At 38.9% G+C, this 24,308-nt stretch overlaps 1 protein-coding gene across 1 annotated transcript; it reads right to left on the reverse strand.

Moving 5' to 3' along the window:
- Window positions 1-492: 492 nt before the first annotated feature.
- LOC110464270 (beta-1,3-galactosyltransferase 1-like) lies at window positions 493-21,499 on the reverse strand. Its single transcript, XM_021519385.1, has 3 exons — window positions 21,192-21,499; window positions 20,884-21,031; window positions 493-2,842 (listed from the first exon to the last, which is right to left on the reverse strand). Exon 3 carries the CDS (start codon window positions 1,970-1,972, stop codon window positions 806-808), a length of 1,167 nt encoding a protein of 388 aa, XP_021375060.1. The 5' UTR covers window positions 1,973-2,842; window positions 20,884-21,031; window positions 21,192-21,499; the 3' UTR covers window positions 493-805.
- Between the last annotated feature and the right edge of the window lie 2,809 nt (window positions 21,500-24,308).

A 24,308-nucleotide genomic window follows, 5' to 3' on the forward strand; every position in this document is an offset into this window, starting at 1 on the left:
CAATAATTATAAACCTTGATAACAGGGCTAGTCTGGACAGATACGTGTATCCATAATTCTAAACCTTGATAACAGGGTTAGTTTGGACATATACGTGTATCAATAATTATAAACCTTGATAACTGGGTTATTTTGCACAGATACGTGTATCAATAATTATAAACCTTGATAACTTGGTTATTCTGGTCAGACACTTGAATTAATAATTAATGTGAAACTGTATCCTCTTACTAATTAACGAGGAAATTATTTGTATTTGTCGCAAAAATTAAGTAATCTGCCGTATACAGTATACACACGACTTTATACATAAAAACGAGGGAAAACATATTAATACGTAGTTAAGAGAAAGATTTGTAATTAATTCAGTGAGTGTGTGCCGAAATAGGCATTAAATATCAAAAGTATTTAAACTGGCTCTTTCAGTTCATTATAATAAACCATAAAAACGACTTCCATTAATTGGTATTGCGTATTAAGACTTTCCTTCTTTTTTCTTAGAGAAACATAAAAGAAACGGGAGGAAATAACATAAACATTAAATCAATAATAAACTAAAATATTGCTTACAAAAGCCACCAAATGTAGCACCACAGTGTTTATAGGTTTCACTTGTGTACGGCGGAGGGGAGGAACCTCTTATGATGGCTTAATGGTAGTTTTTACAGACACATTATGTCCATCGTTTATAATCAATCCAGTTACCCGTCTGAACATTTTAGTTCTCCTTATCAATATATTTCTGAATGCTCTTTACAATATAAAATTCTAACACTTTGTAGAAGAAACTTAATGTAAATCCAAATCAGCCAAGTTTTTTGCATTTTCCAAACCATAACTTTTTCATCATATCCGGTGGAACTTCATGTGACGTCATCATGGTGCTACCGTGGTATATGCAGGGATCAGCTGCAAATCTCCCACCATTGAACCCTGGGATAGCCAATAGGCTGTATCCAAGTTTTTTTATGCAGAGCGAAACATACACATCTTCAAGGTGGAAAAATGGTACATGTTTGGACATTTCAAACACCTTTGTAGCCACGTTCATACTAGTAACGTACCCGGTACCGGAACAAAATCCCGGATAATCACTCCCAGGAAAACTTTTCTTTGATGCATACCATTTAGATCGGCGGTCCCGGATCGGTTTAGCCGTCTGATGACACACTCCGCCTACATGTGTCTGTAGCTTGTCTTTGTTAGTGTTTAATGTTTTAAGAATATTTGGAATGTTGACATACATATCATCATCAGTTTTCATCACAAATTTCGCGTGCTTACATTTGGTGCTGGCCCATTTGTACGCCATCATGGTTTTGTACGTCAAGTTACTGTAAGCATCCTTGAAGTCTTCCTGAAGAATATCTCTGAACACTATAAATTCTTCTCTTACTTGTTCATCCATTTCTGGATTAGCAGGAGCTCCTAGTAGGAAGGCATACCGAATGTTTGAATCCAAAGAGTTATTTTTAGCATACGTTAGCCATGTGTTACGTATGGTTTCCCTCTGTAGTCTGTTCTTGTGAACTGTAAATATCAGAATGACGACATCTATTTCAGGGGATGTGTCATTACGATCACAAATTTGGTCGTTGTCTAACACGTAATTAAAGTTATGATTGAAACATGTTTTACAGTTGTCAGGACGATCGGATATGTCCGTGGACACCAATCTGCTAACATCTGGCGTTAAGTCAGGCGTCACCTCTCCGTTACTTAATTCCGACAGTTTAAGAACTCTCAGTAACGCTTTGGCGTCCTTTTCATAGAATTCCTTAACGTTGTCAGTCAGCTGCACAGACAGCGTGAATATTTCGTTAACTTGATACCAGTAAACAAACACACTGGCGAACATGACGACACACAATCCGACAAAGGCGCACAGAAGCCCCTTGGTAGTACAGACCCGCCCACTCTTTTTGTCGTGGTCAGTCATCACGGATACAGAACAGGCGGTCAAACACGGCATAGTCCTAGCACTATATCACTTTCACAGTAGAACTAGTTTAGTCCTAGCACTATAGTACTTACACAGTAGAACTAGTCTAGTCCTAGCACTATATCCCTTTCACAGTAGAACTAGTTTAGGCCTAGCACTATATCACTTACACAGTAGATCTCGTTTAGTCCTAGCACTATAGGACTTACACAGTAGAACTAGTTTAGTACTAGCACTATATCACTTACACAGTAGATCTGGTTTAGTCCTAGCACTACAAACACAACACACGTCCACGGTAAACCTACTTAATGTAGATATAAATCCTACCGTTGGTGAATCCTTTTAACATAATGCTTTCACAAATTGTCACACACCAATGCAGGATTCAGGCATACATTCCCAACGTTGTACTGTTCACAATATTCCAGGTATTGCAAATGTGTTCCGAACGTTCGATTTTAATACAAATTCCAGTTATTGTGAATGTGTTAACTGACAAGAGATTACATCCAGATTAATAACATCAACGCTACAGCCATCAACGAAACCAATCAAAAGCACGCCAGATAACTTATTGAACTTTCTCACTTCAGTATTTTTGATGTTCACAGCACGTGTAAAGTGAATTTTAATAGTAAGTGTATATCGATGGCAGTGGTCCTCTTTCTGTGATCCGGGCTGGGATTTATTATACAGGTAACACATTCACGTCTTTCCTATGCCCTAGTGCCAAATCGATATTACGTTAAGGTAGAGATACCTTATGCGTGTTGACTATACAGGTTGATGTGGTCCCCGGCGATGTTTGACACAATGCAGCGTTCTACATCATAGAGAAGTTATTGTCTGTTTCACTCTCGCGGTTTCCACGTCTTTGCTTTTCATTAATGGTCAATCCTGCAAAACAGAAATTAGCAAAATAATTGCCGATATTTGGACGCACATTGAACAAGAGTATCTCAGGGCTGAACAATATACACCCGTCTCATGCCAATCTGATATACTAACAAGAGTACCAGAGGGCTGAACAATATACACCCGTCCCATGTCAATCTGACATACTAACAAGAGTACCAGGGGGCTGAACAATATACACCCGTCCCATGTCAATCTGACATACTAACAAGAGTACCAGGGGGCTGAACAATATACACCCGTCCCATGTCAATCTGACATACTAACAAGAGTACCAGGGGGCTGAACAATATACACCCGTCCCATGTCAATCTGACATACTAACAAGAGTACCAGGGGGCTGAACAATATACACCCGTCCCATGTCAATCTGACATACTAACAAGAGTACCAGGGGGCTGAACAATATACACCCGTCCCATGTCAATCTGACATACTAACAAGAGTACCAGGGGGCTGAACAATATACACCCGTCCCATGTCAATCTGACATACTAACAAGAGTACCAGGGGGCTGAACAATATACACCCGTCCCATGTCAATCTGACATACTAACAAGAGTACCAGGGGGCTGAACAATATACACCCGTCCCATGTCAATCTGACATACTAACAAGAGTACCAGGGGGCTGAACAATATACACCCGTCCCATGTCAATCTGACATACTAACAAGAGTACCAGGGGGCTGAACAATATACACCCGTCCCATGTCAATCTGACATACTAACAAGAGTACCAGGGGGCTGAACAATATACACCCGTCCCATGTCAATCTGACATACTAACAAGAGTACCAGAGGGCTGAACAATATACACCCGTCCCATGTCAATCTGACATACTAACAAGAGTACCAGAGGGCTGAACAATATACACCCGTCCCATGTCAATCTGACATACTAACAAGAGTACCAGAGGGCTGAACAATATACACCCGTCCCATGTCAATCTGACATACTAACAAGAGTACCAGAGGGCTGAACAATATACACCCGTCCCATGTCAATCTGACATACTAACAAGAGTACCAGAGGGCTGAACAATATACACCCGTCCCATGTCAATCTGACATACTAACAAGAGTACCACAGGGCTAAACAATATACACCCGTCCAATGTCAATCTGACATACTAACAAGAGTACCACAGGGTGTAACAATATACACCCGTCGCATGCCAATCTGATATACTAACAAGGGTACCACAGGGTGTAACAATATACACCCGTCGCATGCCAATCTGACATACTAACAAGAGTACCACAGGGTGTAACAATATACACCCGTCCAATGCCAATCTGATATACTAACAAGGGTACCACAGGGTGTAACAATATACACCCGTCGCATGCCAATCTGACATACTAACAAGAGTACCACAGGGTGTAACAATATACACCCTTCCAATGTCAATCTGATATACTAACAAGAGTACCGCAGAGCTGAACAACATACACCCGTCCAATGTCAATCTGATATACTAACAAGAGTACCACAGGGTGTAACAATATACACCCGTCCAATGCCAATCTGACATACTAATACGAGTACCGCAGAGCTGAACAATAAACACCCGTCCAATGCCAATCTGACATACTAACAAGAATACCACAGGGTGTAACAATATACACCCTTCCAATGTCAATCTGATATACTAACAAGAGTACCACAGGGTGTAACAATATACACCCGTCCAATGTCAATCTGACATACAAACAAGAGTACCACAGGGCTGAACAATAAACACCCGTCCAATGCCAATCTGACATACTAATACGAGTACCGCAGAGCTGAACAATAAACACCCGTCCAATGCCAATCTGACATACTAACAAGAGTACCACAGGGGGTAACAATATACACCCGTCCAATGTCAATCTGACATACTAACATGAGTACCACAGGGCTGAACAATATACACCCGTCCAATGTCAATATGACATGCTTACAAGTGTACCCACAGTGTGTAACAATATACACCCGTCCAATGTCAATCTGACATGCTGACAAGTGTACCCACAGGGTGTAACAATATACACCCGTCCCATGTCAATCTGACATACTAACAAGAGTACCACAGGGTGTAACAATATACGCCTGTCCCATGCCAATCTGACATACTAACAAGGGTACCACAGTGCTGAACAATATACACCCGTCCAATGTCAATCTGACATGCTTACAAGTGTACCCACAGGGTGTAACAATATACACCCGTCCAATGTCAATCTGACATACTAACATGAGTACCACAGGGCTGAACAATATACACCCGTCCAATGTCAGTCTGACATACTAACAAGGGTACCACAGGGTGTAACAATATACACCCGTCCCATGCCAATCTGACATACTTACAAAAGTACCACAGGGTTTAACGATATACACCCGTCCAATGTCAATCTGACATACTAATACGAGTACCACAGGGCTGAACAATACACACCCGTCCGACGGTAATCCGACACACTTAAAATAACTCGGATGCTTTATTGTATCTTGATATGGAGATGAAAGAAGAAACAGCATTTTTTATTATATTACTTATTGACGTTTAGAAATGTGGTGAAAGGAGAAAACAAACTGTACTTTAACAACTTTAGCTGAAGGAATGTATTTCATAATCCTTTGTGACCTATACAAATTATATTTATGGGGATTGTTTCACTTTGTGTATATTTCAAACCATGAAAAAAGAAATTGATCAAGAGAATCTTTGCCCAAAGATTCTCTAGAACAAGTTTGGTTAAAATCCCTTCCACGGTACAGAAGGAGAAGGATCTTTAATGTTTCCCTCTATTTCCCCCTAATGGGCCCCACTCATGACATCTGCTCCTAAGAAGGGACAACACCCTCCGTTGTCCAAAGATGCTCTAGGACAAATTTGGTCAAAATCCTTCTATTGGTTGAGAAGAAGATTTTTAAAGATTACCTATTTTCCCCCTATTTGACCCCGCCCCTCTGCCCCCGAGGGGGACCATACCCTCCGTTTATAAAAACCGGGAACCCTTTGGCCAATGATGCTCCAGACCGAATTTGGTCAAAATCCCATCATCGGTACAACAGGAGATGGATCTTTGATGTTTTCCTCTATTTCCCCTAATTGGGCCCACTCATGACATCTGCTCCTAAGAAGGGACAACACCCTCCGTTGTCCAAAGATGCTCTAGAACAAATTTGGTAAAAGTCCTTCTATTGATTGAGAAGAAGATTTTTAAAGATTTACCGATTTTCCCCCTATTTTGCCCCGCCCCTCTGCCCCCGAGGGGGACCATACCCTCTGTTTATACAAAACTGAGAACTCATTGGCCAATGATGCTCCAGACCAAATTTGGTCAAACTCCTCTGAGCCGTTCAGGACTAGTAGCGTTTTAAAGGTAAAAGTTGACGGACGACGGACGCTACACCATGGGATAATTCGGGCCAGGTAAGCTAAAAATGGCAGATTACGCTATTAGACAAAGTGTAAATATTGACCAAATTTCATAAGAATCCAGTCTGACAAAGTTATTGTGTAGAAATCCTTCAACCAATGCAATCAGACCACAGGATGGTAATTAACTAGGCGCAGATTTTGCTCAAGCATGAACTTAGCCTTAGTCTTCACATACCAACAGTATCTATGCAAGTTTTCAAGCGGAAACAAAAGTGTTGAAGGACGGACGCTCGCAATACCACAAAATATTTGACGGGCAGGTAAAAATATATGTGTATAATATAGAAATAATAGTACTGATGGGTCTGAACGGCCAACCACAGTACAACAAAAACGCTTGTACGCCGTTCACACAGAAATCATATTTCATATTCATCAACGTTTGTTATGTACATACGTAGCATTACAAACAGACTTTGTCATCAAACATTTCGATTTACTTAGCATTCTGCATCATACAATCATTTAAACATGAACTGACGATCAAGTGAACATCTGCTTCAGCACGCTATGGTTTAACCGTCGCTCGGTCGATACTTTTAAAGACTTTCCAACGGAAAGTTTGCCTGGCGTTTTGTTTTCTTCTTCTTGTCATTGAAAAAGACGAAGTTTGCATAGTGTTTTGTTTTCTTCTACTTGTCATTGAAAAAGACGAAGTTTGCCAGGCGTTTTGTTTTCTTCTACTTATTATTGAAAAAGACGAAGTTTGCCAGGCGTTTTGTTTTCTTCTACTTATTATTGAAAAAGACGAAGTTTGCTTGGTGTTTTGTTTTCTTCTCTTGTCGCTGAAAAAGACGAAGTTTGCCTAGCATTTTGTTTTCTTCTGCTTGTCATTGATAAAGACGAAGTTTGCCTGGTGTTTTCTTTTCTTCTCTTGTCATTGAAAAACACGAAGTTTGCCTGGCGTTTTGTTTTCTTCTGCTTGTCATTGAAAAAGACGAAGTTTGCCTGGCGTTTTGTTTTCTTCTGCTTGTCATTGATAAAGACGAAGTTTGCCTGGTGTTTTGTTTTCTTCTACTTGTCATTGAAAAAGACAAAGTTTGCCTGGCGTTTTGTTTTCTTCTCTTGTCATTGAAAAATACGAAGTTTGCCTAGTGTTTTGTTTTTCATCTCTTGTCATTGAAAAAGACGAAGTTTGCCTGGTGTTTTGTTTTTCTTCACTTGTCATTGAAAAAGACGAAGTTTGCCTGGCGTTTTGTTTTCTTCTACTTGTCATTGAAAAAGACGAAGTTTGCCTAGTGTTTTGTTTTCTTGTACTTGTCATTGAAAAAGACGAAGTAGTTATGAGGTAGAGTAGCTTGTTGAAACTGACAGAAAATTTGGAAAAATCTTGTTAAAGGCAAGTGGGTGAATCATTAGAATACAGCTATCATTGGAATGTTTATACACCACCTACACCTGTGACGCACGACACATGTGTGAGGGGGTATTCTGCCGCATGCCTTTACATTTTAATATCAATTTACTTCCTATGTGAGAGTTCCTATATTTGAACCAAATGTTCTTTCTGCGAAAGGTCAATCAGGTACTCTCAGGGCTCTATGAATGCATGAGAAAGGCGCTATATTTGAAAGGGGTTGAAGGTTTGAACGTAACGGTAAATTTGTTCTATTATTAATGGAGCAATTGTGGGTAAATTATGTTCCCTACCATACAATATGTTCTTTTACAGAAATAATTAGCCTTTTTCTATCGTCTTTACATGCACAATTATATGTTTAGACATAGAAATTCTCTAAGTATTATAGTCATTATTGAACTACAGTTTGGTACGTATATTACTAGTTATCTCTGGGTTAGGAGGGGTCTACGGGCTCATAGTCCCCGAGCCGAAGGCGAGGGGTCTATACAGACCAAAAGGGTTTTATGAGCCCGCAGACCCCTCCTAACCCAGAGATAACGAATTTGTCACCCTGACAATCTTTTATAACAGATTTTCTGCCAAATTTTAAATCCTTTTGTGAGTTTGACTTAAAAAGGTTGGGCACAACGGCGCATATATGGATTATGTTGAAAGAATGACGCCCTTTTTTGTTCCAGGTGTTTAAAGAAACTTTATGTGGTTTTGTTTTCACTATATTCCCCATCTTAGTAATGAAATTGCTACTCAAATGGGTAACTGTTACCCAAATGCAGGATTATTACCCATATGCGCCGTTGTGCCTTACCTGTTAAACTTGACAGATACTCAAAATAGCCCCTACCGGACACCTTTAGGCTTTTCGGCAATATTTCAGACAAAAGTCACGGCAGAGCGGGGTCTATAGAAATATGAACCCCGGCAAGATATCCAATCAAAAAGAGTGTTACAAATTAGAAGGGTGACAAGATGCATTTGTAGGCTACACACATTTCAAACAAATCATTGACTAGGAAGGAACCTGTTCGTTTATGCGGAAAAACCGGTACGTCAATGCTTGTCAATGCTCGCCTGAAAGCAGTATCAGATTACTAGGTCCGACCTTATTTCATAAACGAACAACTCTTGTCCAACCGGATCAATCGTTTGGATCGCAATAAACGAAAGCGGCCTGGCACATTCGGTGAAGCCTACATGGACAAGGACAACATGGGTAAGAAATCTGTCAAATGTATTGACAATTGGATTTATTTTCGTAATGAATTGTTGATACTTTAACATTTGCGTGTGATTCAGCTGTTTCGAGACAGAGGCATACTCGACAATCCCGCGTAGAACGGATATTGAGATCTGTAACTAGCCACGTACTCTTATGTGAAGCTAGACAACGCATGTATTTATGTAAAACTAGGATTATTCTAGACATTTTTAAGCATGTTGGAAGGTGAAATATAAAACCTGCACGTCTACAATAAAACAAAGTCATAATCCGTGCTGAATCATACTCATGACAAGTGTGTGATGATGTGTCGGTTACGACACCTATGTGTCACCTAAATGTCGCAATATGAGTCGCCTTAATCCAAGACTTTCCTGTTTCAACACCGAAAACCTTCGCCGATTAGGATTCCCCTGTAAGTGTTGAACGTGGGTCTCAGTGTCATTTATCTGGGCTTTCACCCCTTCGATTTATATCATATTAAAAATTATATTTCTATGATCAGGGTTCGAAAGAGGGTTTGGTTTGATTTTGTTTAACGTCCTATTAACAGCTAAGGTCATTTAAGGACGTACCTCCATGTGTGTAGTGTATGCGTGCTTGCGTGTGTGTGTAGGAGACATGGTAGGTTGGTGTGCTTGCTTCCTTGTAATAGCGCGGATCTGATGCCGACTTACATTATAGTGCTATCACACTGAAATACCATGCCGAAGGCACTCAGCACAGCATTCCGCCCAGTCACATTTTACTGACAACGGGTAAACCAGTTGTTGCCACTCACCTAAATGCTTAACGTTAAGCAGGGAATAACAACTACCATTTTTAAGGACTTGGTATGTCTGTCTGGGGACAGAACCCATTGCCTTCCTCACCTGGGCGAACTCTCAACAGTAAGGCCAAAAGTAAGGTGTAACCAAGCAAGGCGATAGGAAGTAAATGTAGTTAGAAGTAGAAAGAAAATTAAAGATCCCAAAATATACAATGGGTGCAGCAGATTTATTTTGGGCGCTTTTGTGTCCCCAAATAGAGGACACCAAAGCAAATCCCCAATACTGCAGAGGGTTCCCTCATTAGTCGCCTCCTACGATAGATGTAGTGGGGAACAGTTGTTGTATTATTTTCCCGATCATCCACCTGCAGGGGTGAGTCATTTGAATATTTCATCACGTTTTAACCAGGACCTTGAAGGCTGAATGTGATTTTGGGACAACCTTGAGAGCCTTTTCAGGCCAAATATCATTACTCGCGGTTTTGGAGTGCATTAGAAGTGACGTCACATCTAAACCCTGTGGCCTTAAATATCTAAATACTTGTGACAGTCAACAACACCAGCAGACTACAGACCGAATATCATCATCCTTCACCGCAGGATTCTTTTGATTTTTCAGCTCGCTTGACGTTTAATATCTGTCGATGTCATTTGCTTTTAGAAATGATAAACTCTTACTACAGGAAATAAAATGCCTCCATCATTACTCTCGACCTCATGGTTCGTAAGGGTCCCGGGAAATCGATAGATTTTAATACTTTTGACCGCGGTGAACTAGAGTATTATCAAAATCAATTAAACGAATTTAATCATAAGCAAGCAATAGTGGAAATATAATGACTCTAAACAATGCTATTCATGAGATGTCGTTTTGCGTTCTCGATACGTGTTCAACATAGAAACCTAGAAAAAGGATCGTTATAATATTTTTTCATCAGTTCCAGCCAGATGAACTACAATTCTATCAGATTAAAAAACCCATAGAAGATGAAAGCTTAAACAAAATCCTACCTGTCAAAATAACCGTTGTCCTGTTCGAGTACCAATGGTAAATGACCCTGCTACATCATATAGCGGCTAAAATTAAGTACAATTACACGTGCATGCATTATTCATTGAAGCGTTTCTCGTCAACAAGGGAACATCAATATCCAAGTCCCTGACTCAGTACTTGCAACAGCTGCTGAGGAGTTTAAGCAAGAAATACAATATATCAGTGATTCGTGTATAGTACTACTCACTATCGAAAGAGGAGTGTACGGTAGGATTCGTGTATAGTACTCCCTATCGAAAGAGGAGTGTACGGTAGGATTCGTGTATAGTACTCACTATCGAAAGAGGAGGGTACGGGAGGATTCGTGTATAGTACTCACTATCGATAGAGGAGGGTACGGTAGGATTCGTGTATAGTACACGCTATCGATAGAGTGTACGGGAGGATTCGTGTATAGTACACACTATCGATAGAGTGTATGGTAGGATTCGTGTATAGTACACACTATCGATAGAGGAGTGTACGGGAGGATTCGTGTATAGTACACACTATCGATAGAGTGTACGGTAGGATTCGTGTATAGTACTCACTATCGAAAGAGGAGTGTACGGTAGGATTCGTGTATAGTACACACTATCGATAGAGTGTACGGTAGGGTTCGTGTATAGTACACACTACCGATAGAGGATACGGTAGGATTCGTGTATAGTACACAATATCGATAGAGTGTACGGTAGGATTCGTATAAAGTACACACTATCGATAGAGTGGACGGTAGGATTCGTATAAAGTAAACACTATCGATAGAGGAGTGTCCGGTAGGATTCGTGTATAGTAAACACTATCGAGAGAGAGTACGGTAGGATTCGTGTATAGTACTCACTATCGATAGAGTGTACGGTAGGATTCGTGTATAGTACACACTATCGATAGAGTGTACGGTAGGAGATAACTTGGATGGAATTAACACGTGTAGTGTATATGTCTACATGATTTGCCAACCAGAAACCTTTGGCACTTTCCGTAAACGAGAAAATACTTTCACGTTCACGGAAAGTGCCGACAGTTCCCGACTGCATGATTTGCGCCAACCTTCGTCTATTGAACAGAAAAACATTGAATTATTTGACCTCTGACTCCTCGCTGTAACCTTGGGGTACGGACCTCAGAGTAGTACCGAAACGGACAAGCGCCAGAATACGTCCACCATCAGAATATACCCAGTAGTCCGTGTCCTTGTCAATTTTAATAACCATCAGAATATACCCAGTAGTCCATGTCCTTGTCAGTGTAAATAGTCATAAGAATATACCCAGTAGTCCGTGTCCTTGTCAATGTTAATAGTCATCAGAATATACCCAGTAGTCCATGTCCTTGTCAATGTTAATAGCCATCAGAATATACCCAGTAGGCCATGCCCTTGTCAGTGTTGATAGTCATCAGAATATACCCAGTAGTCCATGTCCTTGTCAATGTTAATAGCCATCAGAATATACCCAGTAGCCCGTGTCATTGTCAATGTTTATAGCCATCAGAATATACCCAGTAGTCCATGTCCTTGTCAGTGTTAATAGCCATCAGAATATACCCAGTAGTCCGTGTCCTTGTCAGTGTTAATAGCCATCAGAATATACCCAGTAGTCCGTGTCCTTGTCAGTGTTAATAGCCATCAGAATATACCCAGTAGTCCGTGTCCTTGTCAGTGTTAATAGCCATCAGAATATACCCAGTAGTCCGTGTCCTTGTCAGTGTTAATAGCCATCAGAATATACCCAGTAGTCCGTGTCCTTGTCAGTGTTAATAGCCATCAGAATATACCCAGTAGTCCGTGTCCTTGTCAGTGTTAATAGCCATCAGAATATACCCAGTAGTCCGTGTCCTTGTCAGTGTTAATAGCCATCAGAATATACCCAGTAGTCCGTGTCCTTGTCAGTGTTAATAGCCATCAGAATATACCCAGTAGTCCGTGTCCTTGTCAGTGTTAATAGCCATCAGAATATACCCAGTAGTCCGTGTCCTTGTCAGTGTTAATAGCCATCAGAATATACCCAGTAGTCCGTGTCCTTGTCAGTGTTAATAGCCATCAGAATATACCCAGTAGTCCGTGTCCTTGTCAGTGTTAATAGCCATCAGAATATACCCAGTAGTCCGTGTCCTTGTCAGTGTTAATAGCCATCAGAATATACCCAGTAGTCCGTGTCCTTGTCAGTGTTAATAGCCATCAGAATATACCCAGTAGTCCGTGTCCTTGTCAGTGTTAATAGCCATCAGAATATACCCAGTAGTCCGTGTCCTTGTCAGTGTTAATAGCCATCAGAATATACCCAGTAGTCCGTGTCCTTGTCAGTGTTAATAGCCATCAGAATATACCCAGTAGTCCGTGTCCTTGTCAGTGTTAATAGCCATCAGAATATACCCAGTAGTCCGTGTCCTTGTCAGTGTTAATAGCCATCAGAATATACCCAGTAGTCCGTGTCCTTGTCAGTGTTAATAGCCATCAGAATATACCCAGTAGTCCGTGTCCTTGTCAGTGTTAATAGCCATCAGAATATACCCAGTAGTCCGTGTCCTTGTCAGTGTTAATAGCCATCAGAATATACCCAGTAGTCCGTGTCCTTGTCAGTGTTAATAGCCATCAGAATATACCCAGTAGTCCGTGTCCTTGTCAGTGTTAATAGCCATCAGAATATACCCAGTAGTCCGTGTCCTTGTCAGTGTTAATAGCCATCAGAATATACCCAGTAGTCCGTGTCCTTGTCAGTGTTAATAGCCATCAGAATATACCCAGTAGTCCGTGTCCTTGTCAGTGTTAATAGCCATCAGAATATACCCAGTAGTCCGTGTCCTTGTCAGTGTTAATAGCCATCAGAATATACCCAGTAGTCCGTGTCCTTGTCAGTGTTAATAGCCATCAGAATATACCCAGTAGTCCGTGTCCTTGTCAGTGTTAATAGCCATCAGAATATACCCAGTAGTCCGTGTCCTTGTCAGTGTTAATAGCCATCAGAATATACCCAGTAGTCCGTGTCCTTGTCAGTGTTAATAGCCATCAGAATATACCCAGTAGTCCGTGTCCTTGTCAGTGTTAATAGCCATCAGAATATACCCAGTAGTCCGTGTCCTTGTCAGTGTTAATAGCCATCAGAATATACCCAGTAGTCCGTGTCCTTGTCAGTGTTAATAGCCATCAGAATATACCCAGTAGTCCGTGTCCTTGTCAGTGTTAATAGCCATCAGAATATACCCAGTAGTCCGTGTCCTTGTCAGTGTTAATAGCCATCAGAATATACCCAGTAGTCCGTGTCCTTGTCAGTGTTAATAGCCATCAGAATATACCCAGTAGTCCGTGTCCTTGTCAGTGTTAATAGCCATCAGAATATACCCAGTAGTCCGTGTCCTTGTCAGTGTTAATAGCCATCAGAATATACCCAGTAGTCCGTGTCCTTGTCAGTGTTAATAGCCATCAGAATATACCCAGTAGTCCGTGTCCTTGTCAGTGTTAATAGCCATCAGAATATACCCAGTAGTCCGTGTCCTTGTCAGTGTTAATAGCCATCAGAATATACCCAGTAGTCCGTGTCCTTGTCAGTGTTAATAGCCATCAGAATATACCCAGTAGTCCGTGTCCTTGTCAGTGTTAATAGCCATCAGAATATACCCAGTAGTCCGTGTCCTTGTCAGTGTTAATAGCCATCAGAATATACCCAGTAGTCCGTGTCCTTGTCAGTGTTAATAGCCATCAGAATATACCCAGTAGTCCGTGTCCTTGTCAGTGTTAATAGCCATCAGAATATACCCAGTAGTCCGTGTCCTTGTCAGTGTTAATAGCCATCAGAATATACCCAGTAGTCCGTGTCCTTGTCAGTGTTAATAGCCATCAGAATATACCCAGTAGTCCGTGTCCTTGTCAGTGTTAATAGCCATCAGAATATACCCAGTAGTCCGTGTCCTTGTCAGTGTTAATAGCCATCAGAATATACCCAGTAGTCCGTGTCCTTGTCAGTGTTAATAGCCATCAGAATATACCCAGTAGTCCGTGTCCTTGTCAGTGTTAATAGCCATCAGAATATACCCAGTAGTCCGTGTCCTTGTCAGTGTTAATAGCCATCAGAATATACCCAGTAGTCCGTGTCCTTGTCAGTGTTAATAGCCATCAGAATATACCCAGTAGTCCGTGTCCTTGTCAGTGTTAATAGCCATCAGAATATACCCAGTAGTCCGTGTCCTTGTCAGTGTTAATAGCCATCAGAATATACCCAGTAGTCCGTGTCCTTGTCAGTGTTAATAGCCATCAGAATATACCCAGTAGTCCGTGTCCTTGTCAGTGTTAATAGCCATCAGAATATACCCAGTAGTCCGTGTCCTTGTCAGTGTTAATAGCCATCAGAATATACCCAGTAGTCCGTGTCCTTGTCAGTGTTAATAGCCATCAGAATATACCCAGTAGTCCGTGTCCTTGTCAGTGTTAATAGCCATCAGAATATACCCAGTAGTCCGTGTCCTTGTCAGTGTTAATAGCCATCAGAATATACCCAGTAGTCCGTGTCCTTGTCAGTGTTAATAGCCATCAGAATATACCCAGTAGTCCGTGTCCTTGTCAGTGTTAATAGCCATCAGAATATACCCAGTAGTCCGTGTCCTTGTCAGTGTTAATAGCCATCAGAATATACCCAGTAGTCCGTGTCCTTGTCAGTGTTAATAGCCATCAGAATATACCCAGTAGTCCGTGTCCTTGTCAGTGTTAATAGCCATCAGAATATACCCAGTAGTCCGTGTCCTTGTCAGTGTTAATAGCCATCAGAATATACCCAGTAGTCCGTGTCCTTGTCAGTGTTAATAGCCATCAGAATATACCCAGTAGTCCGTGTCCTTGTCAGTGTTAATAGCCATCAGAATATACCCAGTAGTCCATGTCCTTGTCAGTGTTAATAGCCATCAGAATATACCCAGTAGTCCATGTCCTTGTCAGTGTTAATAGCCATCAGAATATACCCAGTAGTCCATGCCCTTGTCAATGTTAATAGCCATCAGAATATACCCAGTAGTCCATGTCATTGTCAGTGTTAATAGCCATCAGCATATACCCAGTAGTCCGTGTCATTGTCAATGTTAATAGTCATCAGAATATACCCAGTAGCCCGTGTCATTGTCAGTTTTAATAGCCTTTCCCCAGGGGTGCTGTGTACCCGGGGTGTTGTCCCTGGGTTACCGTCCAAGGAAGTACTGGTGTGTTCCTGTTTCAACTCACGCCAGATAACACAACATCTAGGGTTTCACACTGAACGTGTTGGTTTTAATATCATTTTAATTTCCGTACGAAGAGGTTACAATGGTACAATATAAATTACAATCATGGATTTACATCTCATTCTGTGTTCAGGTCGATGAATAAGAGAATCCATTTTTAACAAAATAAAGTTTACTCTGATATCAGACAATAGTCATTAAAACAAATTTCATATTTCAAGATTTCGTGAATATTAATAGATTATAATATTGGTAAGTACGTAAATACGCCGACGGCAAAATGTTGTAACTTTCGCAAATAACATGTTTTACCGCGGGAGTGTCACACTTTTTGTTGGATAGATGATATCAGTCTGTGTACCATTTAAGGATTGGTTGTCATATTTTTTACAGGCATTGGTGAGTAAAATACATTGGCTTATCTACATATTGAATGGTGCGCGCAAGCGGACCATGTTAAAAAAATAATAATATAAAATATGAATCACTGTGAAACTATTTTGCGTTTCATCAATTACCACCAGAGTCGGGTGTTGGTCTTAACTCTGAGATTATATCACTTCAGAAACTCCCAAACCACGTACTATGTCTAAAATATCGGATCCCCTTTGAGCGATACAATAGGATATACAACTTCACTACCTGTGTGGCGTGTCACGCGTCATATATGTATATGCCGGCAGTACGGTTCACGGTCTCCATGTTTTCCTGGTCAAATTCGCGTTTGATAAATTGATAATTTCGAATTGTTGAGTCAGTGGTTATAAGTACTGTGGTTATTGTTTTTGTTTGCAGCAATGTCAATGAAAGGCTGTGTATTGGGGTGGTAACTGTACGGGTTGTGTATGTATATGTGTGTTTTATTCCAACATGACGAACTTTTATTTATTACTAATTTACTGATTGAGCAAAATGTCTGTGCCAAAATCAAATACTGTTTAAGCTGAAAGGAATTTCTCTCCACAATAACGATAAAATTTGATTATATTAATATACAGCCTTTGATATAGCGCCCTATGGTCGGGTGTTGTACATGTAGCATACGCACTGTATATATGTACTCTACTGATAAGCCGTAAGCTTTACACAGTCACAAGCTGCAGTCTTTCTAGACAAGAGAAATGGCACGTTTTATCGCTAGTTATTATTGCTTTCTAATTAGCAGTCTCTAATCATTCTTTTAGAGCGGCTTTTTTATATATTTTTCTTAAGTGTTTCTCATAAGTGTATTTTACATATACAAAAAAAATAGCACGTTCTCTTACACTCACAACTACACGTGCAATGCAACCAATCACATTTATGACACAACTGTTCATGTTTTTGCCATACTGGAAAGTTAGATAAGAAAGGGCCAGATAAACCTTGGTTCGATAATACTTGTAGATTGTTGTATAGTAGATATAAAAGTGCGTTATTGAGTTTTAATGTAGACCGGTCATTGACAAACAGAGTAAGCCTTGCGCAAGCCAAAAAACAGTATAAAGTATGTGAGAGGAAGTTGAAGCGAGCCTATTTGAGAATGGAAGGGAACATGCTGGATCTGTTAAAGAGGAATAATCCTAAAAAAAATTACCGTAATTTTTCAAAGCGGAAGTTAGATGTGGATTTTAGCATTGAGGAATTAACAGATGTAATGAGGGCTTTGTCTCGTGACAAGTCGGCTGGTACTGATATGTTACTTAACGAATACATAAGGTTATTTAATTCTATGTTACATGTAGGATATTTTCCAGAGTCCTGGGCGCAGGGTGTTATTATACCTCTTCATAAAAAGGGGGATAAAAACAATGTGAATAATTACAGGGGAATAACATTAATTAGTCATCTAGCTAAGTTATTTACTTCCTTGTTAAATAAAAGATTATTAAAATGGAGTACAAGAGAGGATATTGTTACCGATGTCCAATTTGGTTTTAAACCTGGGTTTGGTACCAGGGATGCTATTTTTACATTACATAGTTTAATAATAAATACATTAGAACAAAACAAAAGGCTGTATTGCGTATTTGTAGATTACAGCAAAGCTTTTGATAGTGTAACACATGATAAACTTTGGTATAAACTTTGGAAAAGTGGTGTTAGTGGCAGACTGCTAAATGTAATTAGATCTATTTATGATAATGTTCGTTCTTGCATAAATTTAAATGGTAAATTGTCTACTATGTTCGATTTACATGTCGGTTTATTACAAGGGGAATCGTTATCGCCCATGCTTTTTTCATTATTCGTTAATGATATGGAGAGTGAGTTTTTAAATTCCAATTGTCAAGGTTATGAACTACAATTGATTAATCTGTTTATGTTAATGTATGCCGATGACACAGTTTTGTTTTCGGAAGATGTTAACAATCTTCAGCACATGCTAGATTGTCTGCAATGTTACACTGATAAATGGAATTTAACTGTTAATTATGATAAAACTAAAATTGTAATTTTTAGAAAAAGTAAAAGAATCTTACCTACTGAAAACTGGACGTTTAATGGCAAGTCAATTGAGATAGTGGACAAATTTTGTTATCTAGGATTAGTTTTTTATTATAATGGAAGATTCACCGTAGCACAAAACACGTTGGCATCTCAAGGCAGGAATGCTTTTTATCTTTTAAAAAGAAGAATGAAAGATTTTATCCTTAATACTGAAACTAAATTATCTTTGTTTGATACATATGTGACATGCATACTGAACTATGGATGTGAGGTATGGGGTAATTGTTTATCGCCGCAAATCGAAAAAGTCCATCTTCTCTTTCTTAAAGATTTATTAAACGTTAAGAAAACCGTCAATAGTTCTATGGTTTACTTTGAGACAGGAAGTTATTCCTTACATATAAAGCGCAAAGTAGCTATAATTAAATACTGGTTAAATATTTTGAATACAAATAACTGTGTACTAAAAGCATGCTATGATGCACTACTTGAGCTTAATGTCAAAAAGCCGAATTGTAAACTTAACTGGGTTTATCATGTTAAAAATGATTTATATAGAATGGGTTTTAATCATATTTGGGATGTTCAATATGTTCCAAATGAAAAACAATTTGTGGAAATGTATACCCAACGTCTGCATGACGTATTTATTCAGGAATTACGTGGTGCGTTTGAAACATCTTCTAAATGTTATTTATATAGACATCTTGTCGATACTTTTAATATGCAATTCTATTTAGTAAAGCCTTTAACATTTAATACCAAAAAAATGTTAAGTCAATATCGCATGCAGGCGCATTCCCTTAATAACGAATCTGGACGTTATAATGGGGTTCCGAGAGGTCAAAGATTATGTTTTGCCTGTGACAAAAATGATTTAGAAGATGAGATACATTTTATTCTTATTTGTCCTGCTTACTCTGTATAGAGAAACACATACATTAAGCACTATTACTTCCGATGCCCCAGTGTGTATAAATTAATTGAATTATTGTCATGTAAAAGTATTAAAACATAACGTAGATTGGGTCTATATTTAAAATATGCTACCGCCAAAAGAAAAACCCTCGTGCAGTAATATTGCTAAATTATGTATTCTTTTTATGTGATAATTGCTTATATGGAATTGTCCTCCGCCATCTTGAAAATTTGAAATATGTTTTGTATTCTATGTATCAATTAACCTATATGCTGATTTGCATTCGGAAATAAAAAAAACTTGAACTACACGTTTTAAAATAACACTGTCATCATCCTTTACATGATTTCATTATCATCATCATCATCATATCATCCACAATATATATATATCATGATACACCGGCTTCTTTATTGAATAATGTTTTAATTATATTGTAAAGTTGTATTTGTACATCGATTTTATAATTGACGAGACTCAATTAACAACTTTAACTTAAAACGTGTACGTCACCATTTATATACTGTAGAATTAATTCTTTATTTAAAATTTATTACATGTACTCAGAAATATTATCAATTTTGTATTATCAAGATATATCCTCGAAATTCACATAGCTATCCGTATCAATGCTATAGCAGTCCACGCGGCCACAGGGACCTGAGAATTTCTTTACAGATATATTTGGACCTAAACTGAGGTGTTCAGAGTCATTTTACATGTTTTAGTAGTTTGGATCGACTTTCGGTAAAATAATTACACCCCCAATGAGTATGTATTTTTTACCGAAAGTTAAATTACTCTGAACACCTTAGTTTAGGTCCAAATATAGCTGTGACAAATTATCAGGTCCCTGTGCACGCGGACTATTGTACAGTGGGAAAAAAAGAAAATGAAAAACATGTTCTAGTAAAAAACTTAATTTATCCGGGCATACTCCCAGAAACATTTGCTTTGTAAGCTGGGTCGATACGAATAGTTGTGTGAAGATTAGCGTGGACAGACGAGAAATGCCCGGGAGGCTCGACTAGTGTACATCTGTTTACTAGCTCTAAATAGCAACACTATTGAATACCATAGAAATGCGAACATACAACACATTATTTATACATATTTATAGAAAAAATAAAATCTAACGCTCGGGGCTCTTCGGGCTGAAAAGGGCTGTTTAATAAAGGTGAACGCAGCTTGATTTTTAGTCAGTCGTTTTCTATACTTACAAACTTCGCATGGACATTTAATCTTTTTATCCTATATATACGGAGTCTTACGATCATTTCGCCTTGGTTACTAAACAGTCGACCATTTGTAATGGTCGCAGCGCTCAGTGAAAACACTTTGACTGCTAAAATGAGGTCGTTCAAAGCAGAATAAAGCCTCAAAATACACCAATCTGATCCGTCTCAACAAAAATATGTAGCAGGGAAATATTAAAGACTCTGAATATTGCTGATTTCGTATTTAAGCTCCCCATATAGCTACTGGTGAACTCTCGCTAATCGTGGAGCGGGCCCTAGAGTCGATCCGCGTTCGTCTTAACTCATTATTAAATCACTAATAAATAATAATAAATTAAATTACTACTCCCCTCAAAATGCTTTGTCTAAAATATCATATCCATTCGAGCGATAAAATATAACTTTAAATACCTGTGGTGTTGTGATCGCGTCTGGTTTGTTGGGAGTTTCACAGTCAATAGTTTCCTCGTCTGGTGTCCCGTACACTTTTTGGTATCAACAGGCCAGATCAACGTTTTATGTCGGCAAACAATTTCACCAAACCACGGGCTGTCACATTCTGAAAAATAACAAAAAGAGAGATTTTGAAATGAAGTAGCTCCGTAATGTCTCTTGGTTGTTCAGTTTACAGCACAAGAACATGTGTCCATCTCATCAAAATAACGTACTGGTTATCAATACAAACTGGGTGTATACAGAGTCCAGCGTCCAACACTTACCCGTTTGTCCACTTTAGGGGAATTTCCCCATAAACAGACTTGATCCTTAAGCACATGTGCCAGACTGTCTTACGCTTTCACCTGTGAGATTTAAAATACCACCAAACGGAACAAAAGAGGTGCCTGATGTAATCACGTCACAGGTATCCAGATTAATTATTGTGTTTCTCCGTGCATGGGTGTACAGGGAGGACGAATACGTCTCTGCTTTCTGCTGGACGATATTGGATCACGTTATAGCTACTATGTGTTAACACCCCTTGTCAGATATATATTCCGGACATACAGCCTGAAGCTGGTGTTTACCACCTTGCGGCACGTTCTGTACACCTGTCTGGTGAAGCGTGTCTCCTTACCTGTACCTGTCCCCGGGTAGTAAACGAACAAACCGTAGCTATATAGGTCACACTAAGAGTGTCCATTTCCACCATACTTATGTTTTCAAGTTTTTCAAGTTTTATTATACCCAAATGCAATACAGCATATATGTTACAAACACTTGCAGTTTTACAGTATGCTTTTTCGTAAAGTTGCGAGAAGTATATAACAATATAATCATATATGTGACTTTACTACCTGTATATATATGTGACGACATGAAACGATGACATCATAATGAAAACACTACATATAACTTCCAGAAAGAACCATGGGATGTCATTAAAGTACTATTTAACGCGCTATTAACGAATCTTAAATAACTATTATTATACATGTTACACTTATAACCCGTCCGTCGTCCAGTGTCGTCCGTCAACTTTTTAAGTACTATTTGACGCGCTATTTACGAATCTTAAATAACTATTATTATACATGTACACTTATAACAAAGTAGTTTCAAATAATGCTTTCATATAATATCACTACTGAGCGAGGAGAATTTTCCTTTTAGAAGTAGCGTGCCACAAATATTTACCCAGTCTATTTAAAGATTTAACACTTTTACAGGTAAATAATTTTATTAGTTTATAGACACTTGGATGTCGATAATAATACTGTTTGATGTATGTTTTTCTTAAATCAGAATATGCAGGACAAAGTAGTACAAAATGTACTTCATCTTCGATATCATTTTTATCGCAGACTGTACAAATTCTCTGACCTCTTGGAATGTTATTATAGCGCCCAGATTCTATGTTAAGACTGTGTGCTTGCATGCGAAATTGACTCAATAACCTTTTTATCCTTATGTTAATGGGCTTAGTCAGATAGAACTGGACGCAAAAGGTATCACAAGAAGCTTGTACAAATAACATGTTGAAGATGCATCAAAAGCACTGCGTAATTCTTGGATAACTTAGAACAAACCGGCAGGCAACGACCATCTATCAGAAACCGTCCGTCCGTCGTCCAGAGCTACGTTATCGCAGCTAATGGAAACTATGAATCACACCACGGAATTAGATTCCGTGATCACACCATATTATTCTATACTGCACGATAAATGTATATTTAATTGTAATAAAATGTATTGTTATCACTTCTGCCATTCGACTATCATTGTAAAGTAACATACTGTACTATTTGTATGTCATTTAACTCTACTCTCCGATGTGTCCTACACAAGGATTAAACTGATCTGAATATGAATCTACAGGTAGGGTCAACGTCTATGGAGATTTAACATTAGCGACGGTACTGGTTCTTTTTTCAAACCCTTGTACACATTTTACAAATATAGTTCTGTGCTCTTTCCAACATTAATACTTCCGTTTGAGAACGCATTTAAAGTTCACATCCATATAAGACAGACGGGTACGCTCTAATATTGATCACCTTAGCAACAGTGAGAGGATTGAGCGCGCACGGATCACCCTCGATATCCAGGGGTTTCGCTCACTTTCGCTCTCTGCACCCCTGGAATATGTCATAACAAAATTGAAGGCACGAAGATAGCTGTTTAATTGGTCTCGGGTAAAAAAACCTGACCAATCGCTACGCTGATACATGTCCTTTGAAGATTACAAAGGAGCGACACTCGACTTCAAAGCTTGTCATTTTTTTTACCGTTACGCGACCGCGATATTCTTTTGATGTACCTCAAAGGATCGAACTAGTGTGCTTGTCCCATCAACAAGGAAGTACACGCGGAGCTTTCAATTTTGCTATGACATATCCCAGGGGTGCAGAGAGCGAAAGTGAGCGTAACCCCTGGGTATAGAGGATGTGCACGGTGAGCACCGGACCTCAGTGACATAGTACAAGAATTCTTTCAATTGAATTTCTTCAAGATTCAAGATTGTTTCAAGATTTGTTTATTACGCTCTGACACACAAAGTGTGTACAAAGAGGTCAAACAAAATACCATCAATCAAATAAAACATGACAGAGAGAGTAGATTACACATGGACAGATTCAGCATTATTTCATGGTCAGATTCAGTATTATTGATGTACATATATATCAGATGTATTGTTACAAAGTATCATTATAACCAACACAAGGACATATTCAGCAACATTTCTTACATGTGAAACAGTAAGATTATACATGAACAGATTCGGCATTATTTTCTTACATGTGAAACAGTAAGATTATACATGAACAGATTCGGCATTATTTTCTTACATGTGAAACAGTAAGATTACACATCATTATTTCATACATGTGAAACAGTAGGATTATACAAGGACATACTTAGCATTATTTCACACAGGTATATTACACATGGAAAGATTCAGCATTATTTCATGCATGTGAAAAACAGTAAGACTATACCTGATCGGAATAATCAGCATTATTCATATTTGTATTGTATTGAATACACAATTTTCACAGCAAATTATCTTCAGATTTGACATAATGCCATTTAACAATATTCCAACATGTTAAATTTCTTCAACAACTGTCAGTACGCGTTTGTATAGGTAGACATTTTGTATATTATGTAATGTACGCTTGTCTGAAAATAATACAATTTTTACTTTTTGTAGACGAGAAAGTGAATCTCGTCTTCTTACTGTAGCTTTCGCAATTTATCAACCATTTTTGTAGACTTTTCCACATGTTTCTATTTCATTCAATAATTCATGTATGACAATAAGGTACATGTTGCGGACAAAGATCCACCTTGTAAAATTCTCTATTTTGGTACTTTGTGATGTTAAACAATGAGCT

The sequence above is a fragment of the Mizuhopecten yessoensis genome, unplaced genomic scaffold (assembly GCF_002113885.1).
Source record: "Mizuhopecten yessoensis strain PY_sf001 unplaced genomic scaffold, ASM211388v2 scaffold10979, whole genome shotgun sequence".
NCBI lineage: Eukaryota > Metazoa > Mollusca > Bivalvia > Pectinida > Pectinidae > Mizuhopecten > Mizuhopecten yessoensis.

Bases quoted from the DNA above. Each gene is read 5' to 3' on its own strand.
- LOC110464270 (XM_021519385.1), bottom strand. From the start codon at position 1,972: ATGCCGTGTTTGACCGCCTGTTCTGTATCCGTGATGACTGACCACGAC.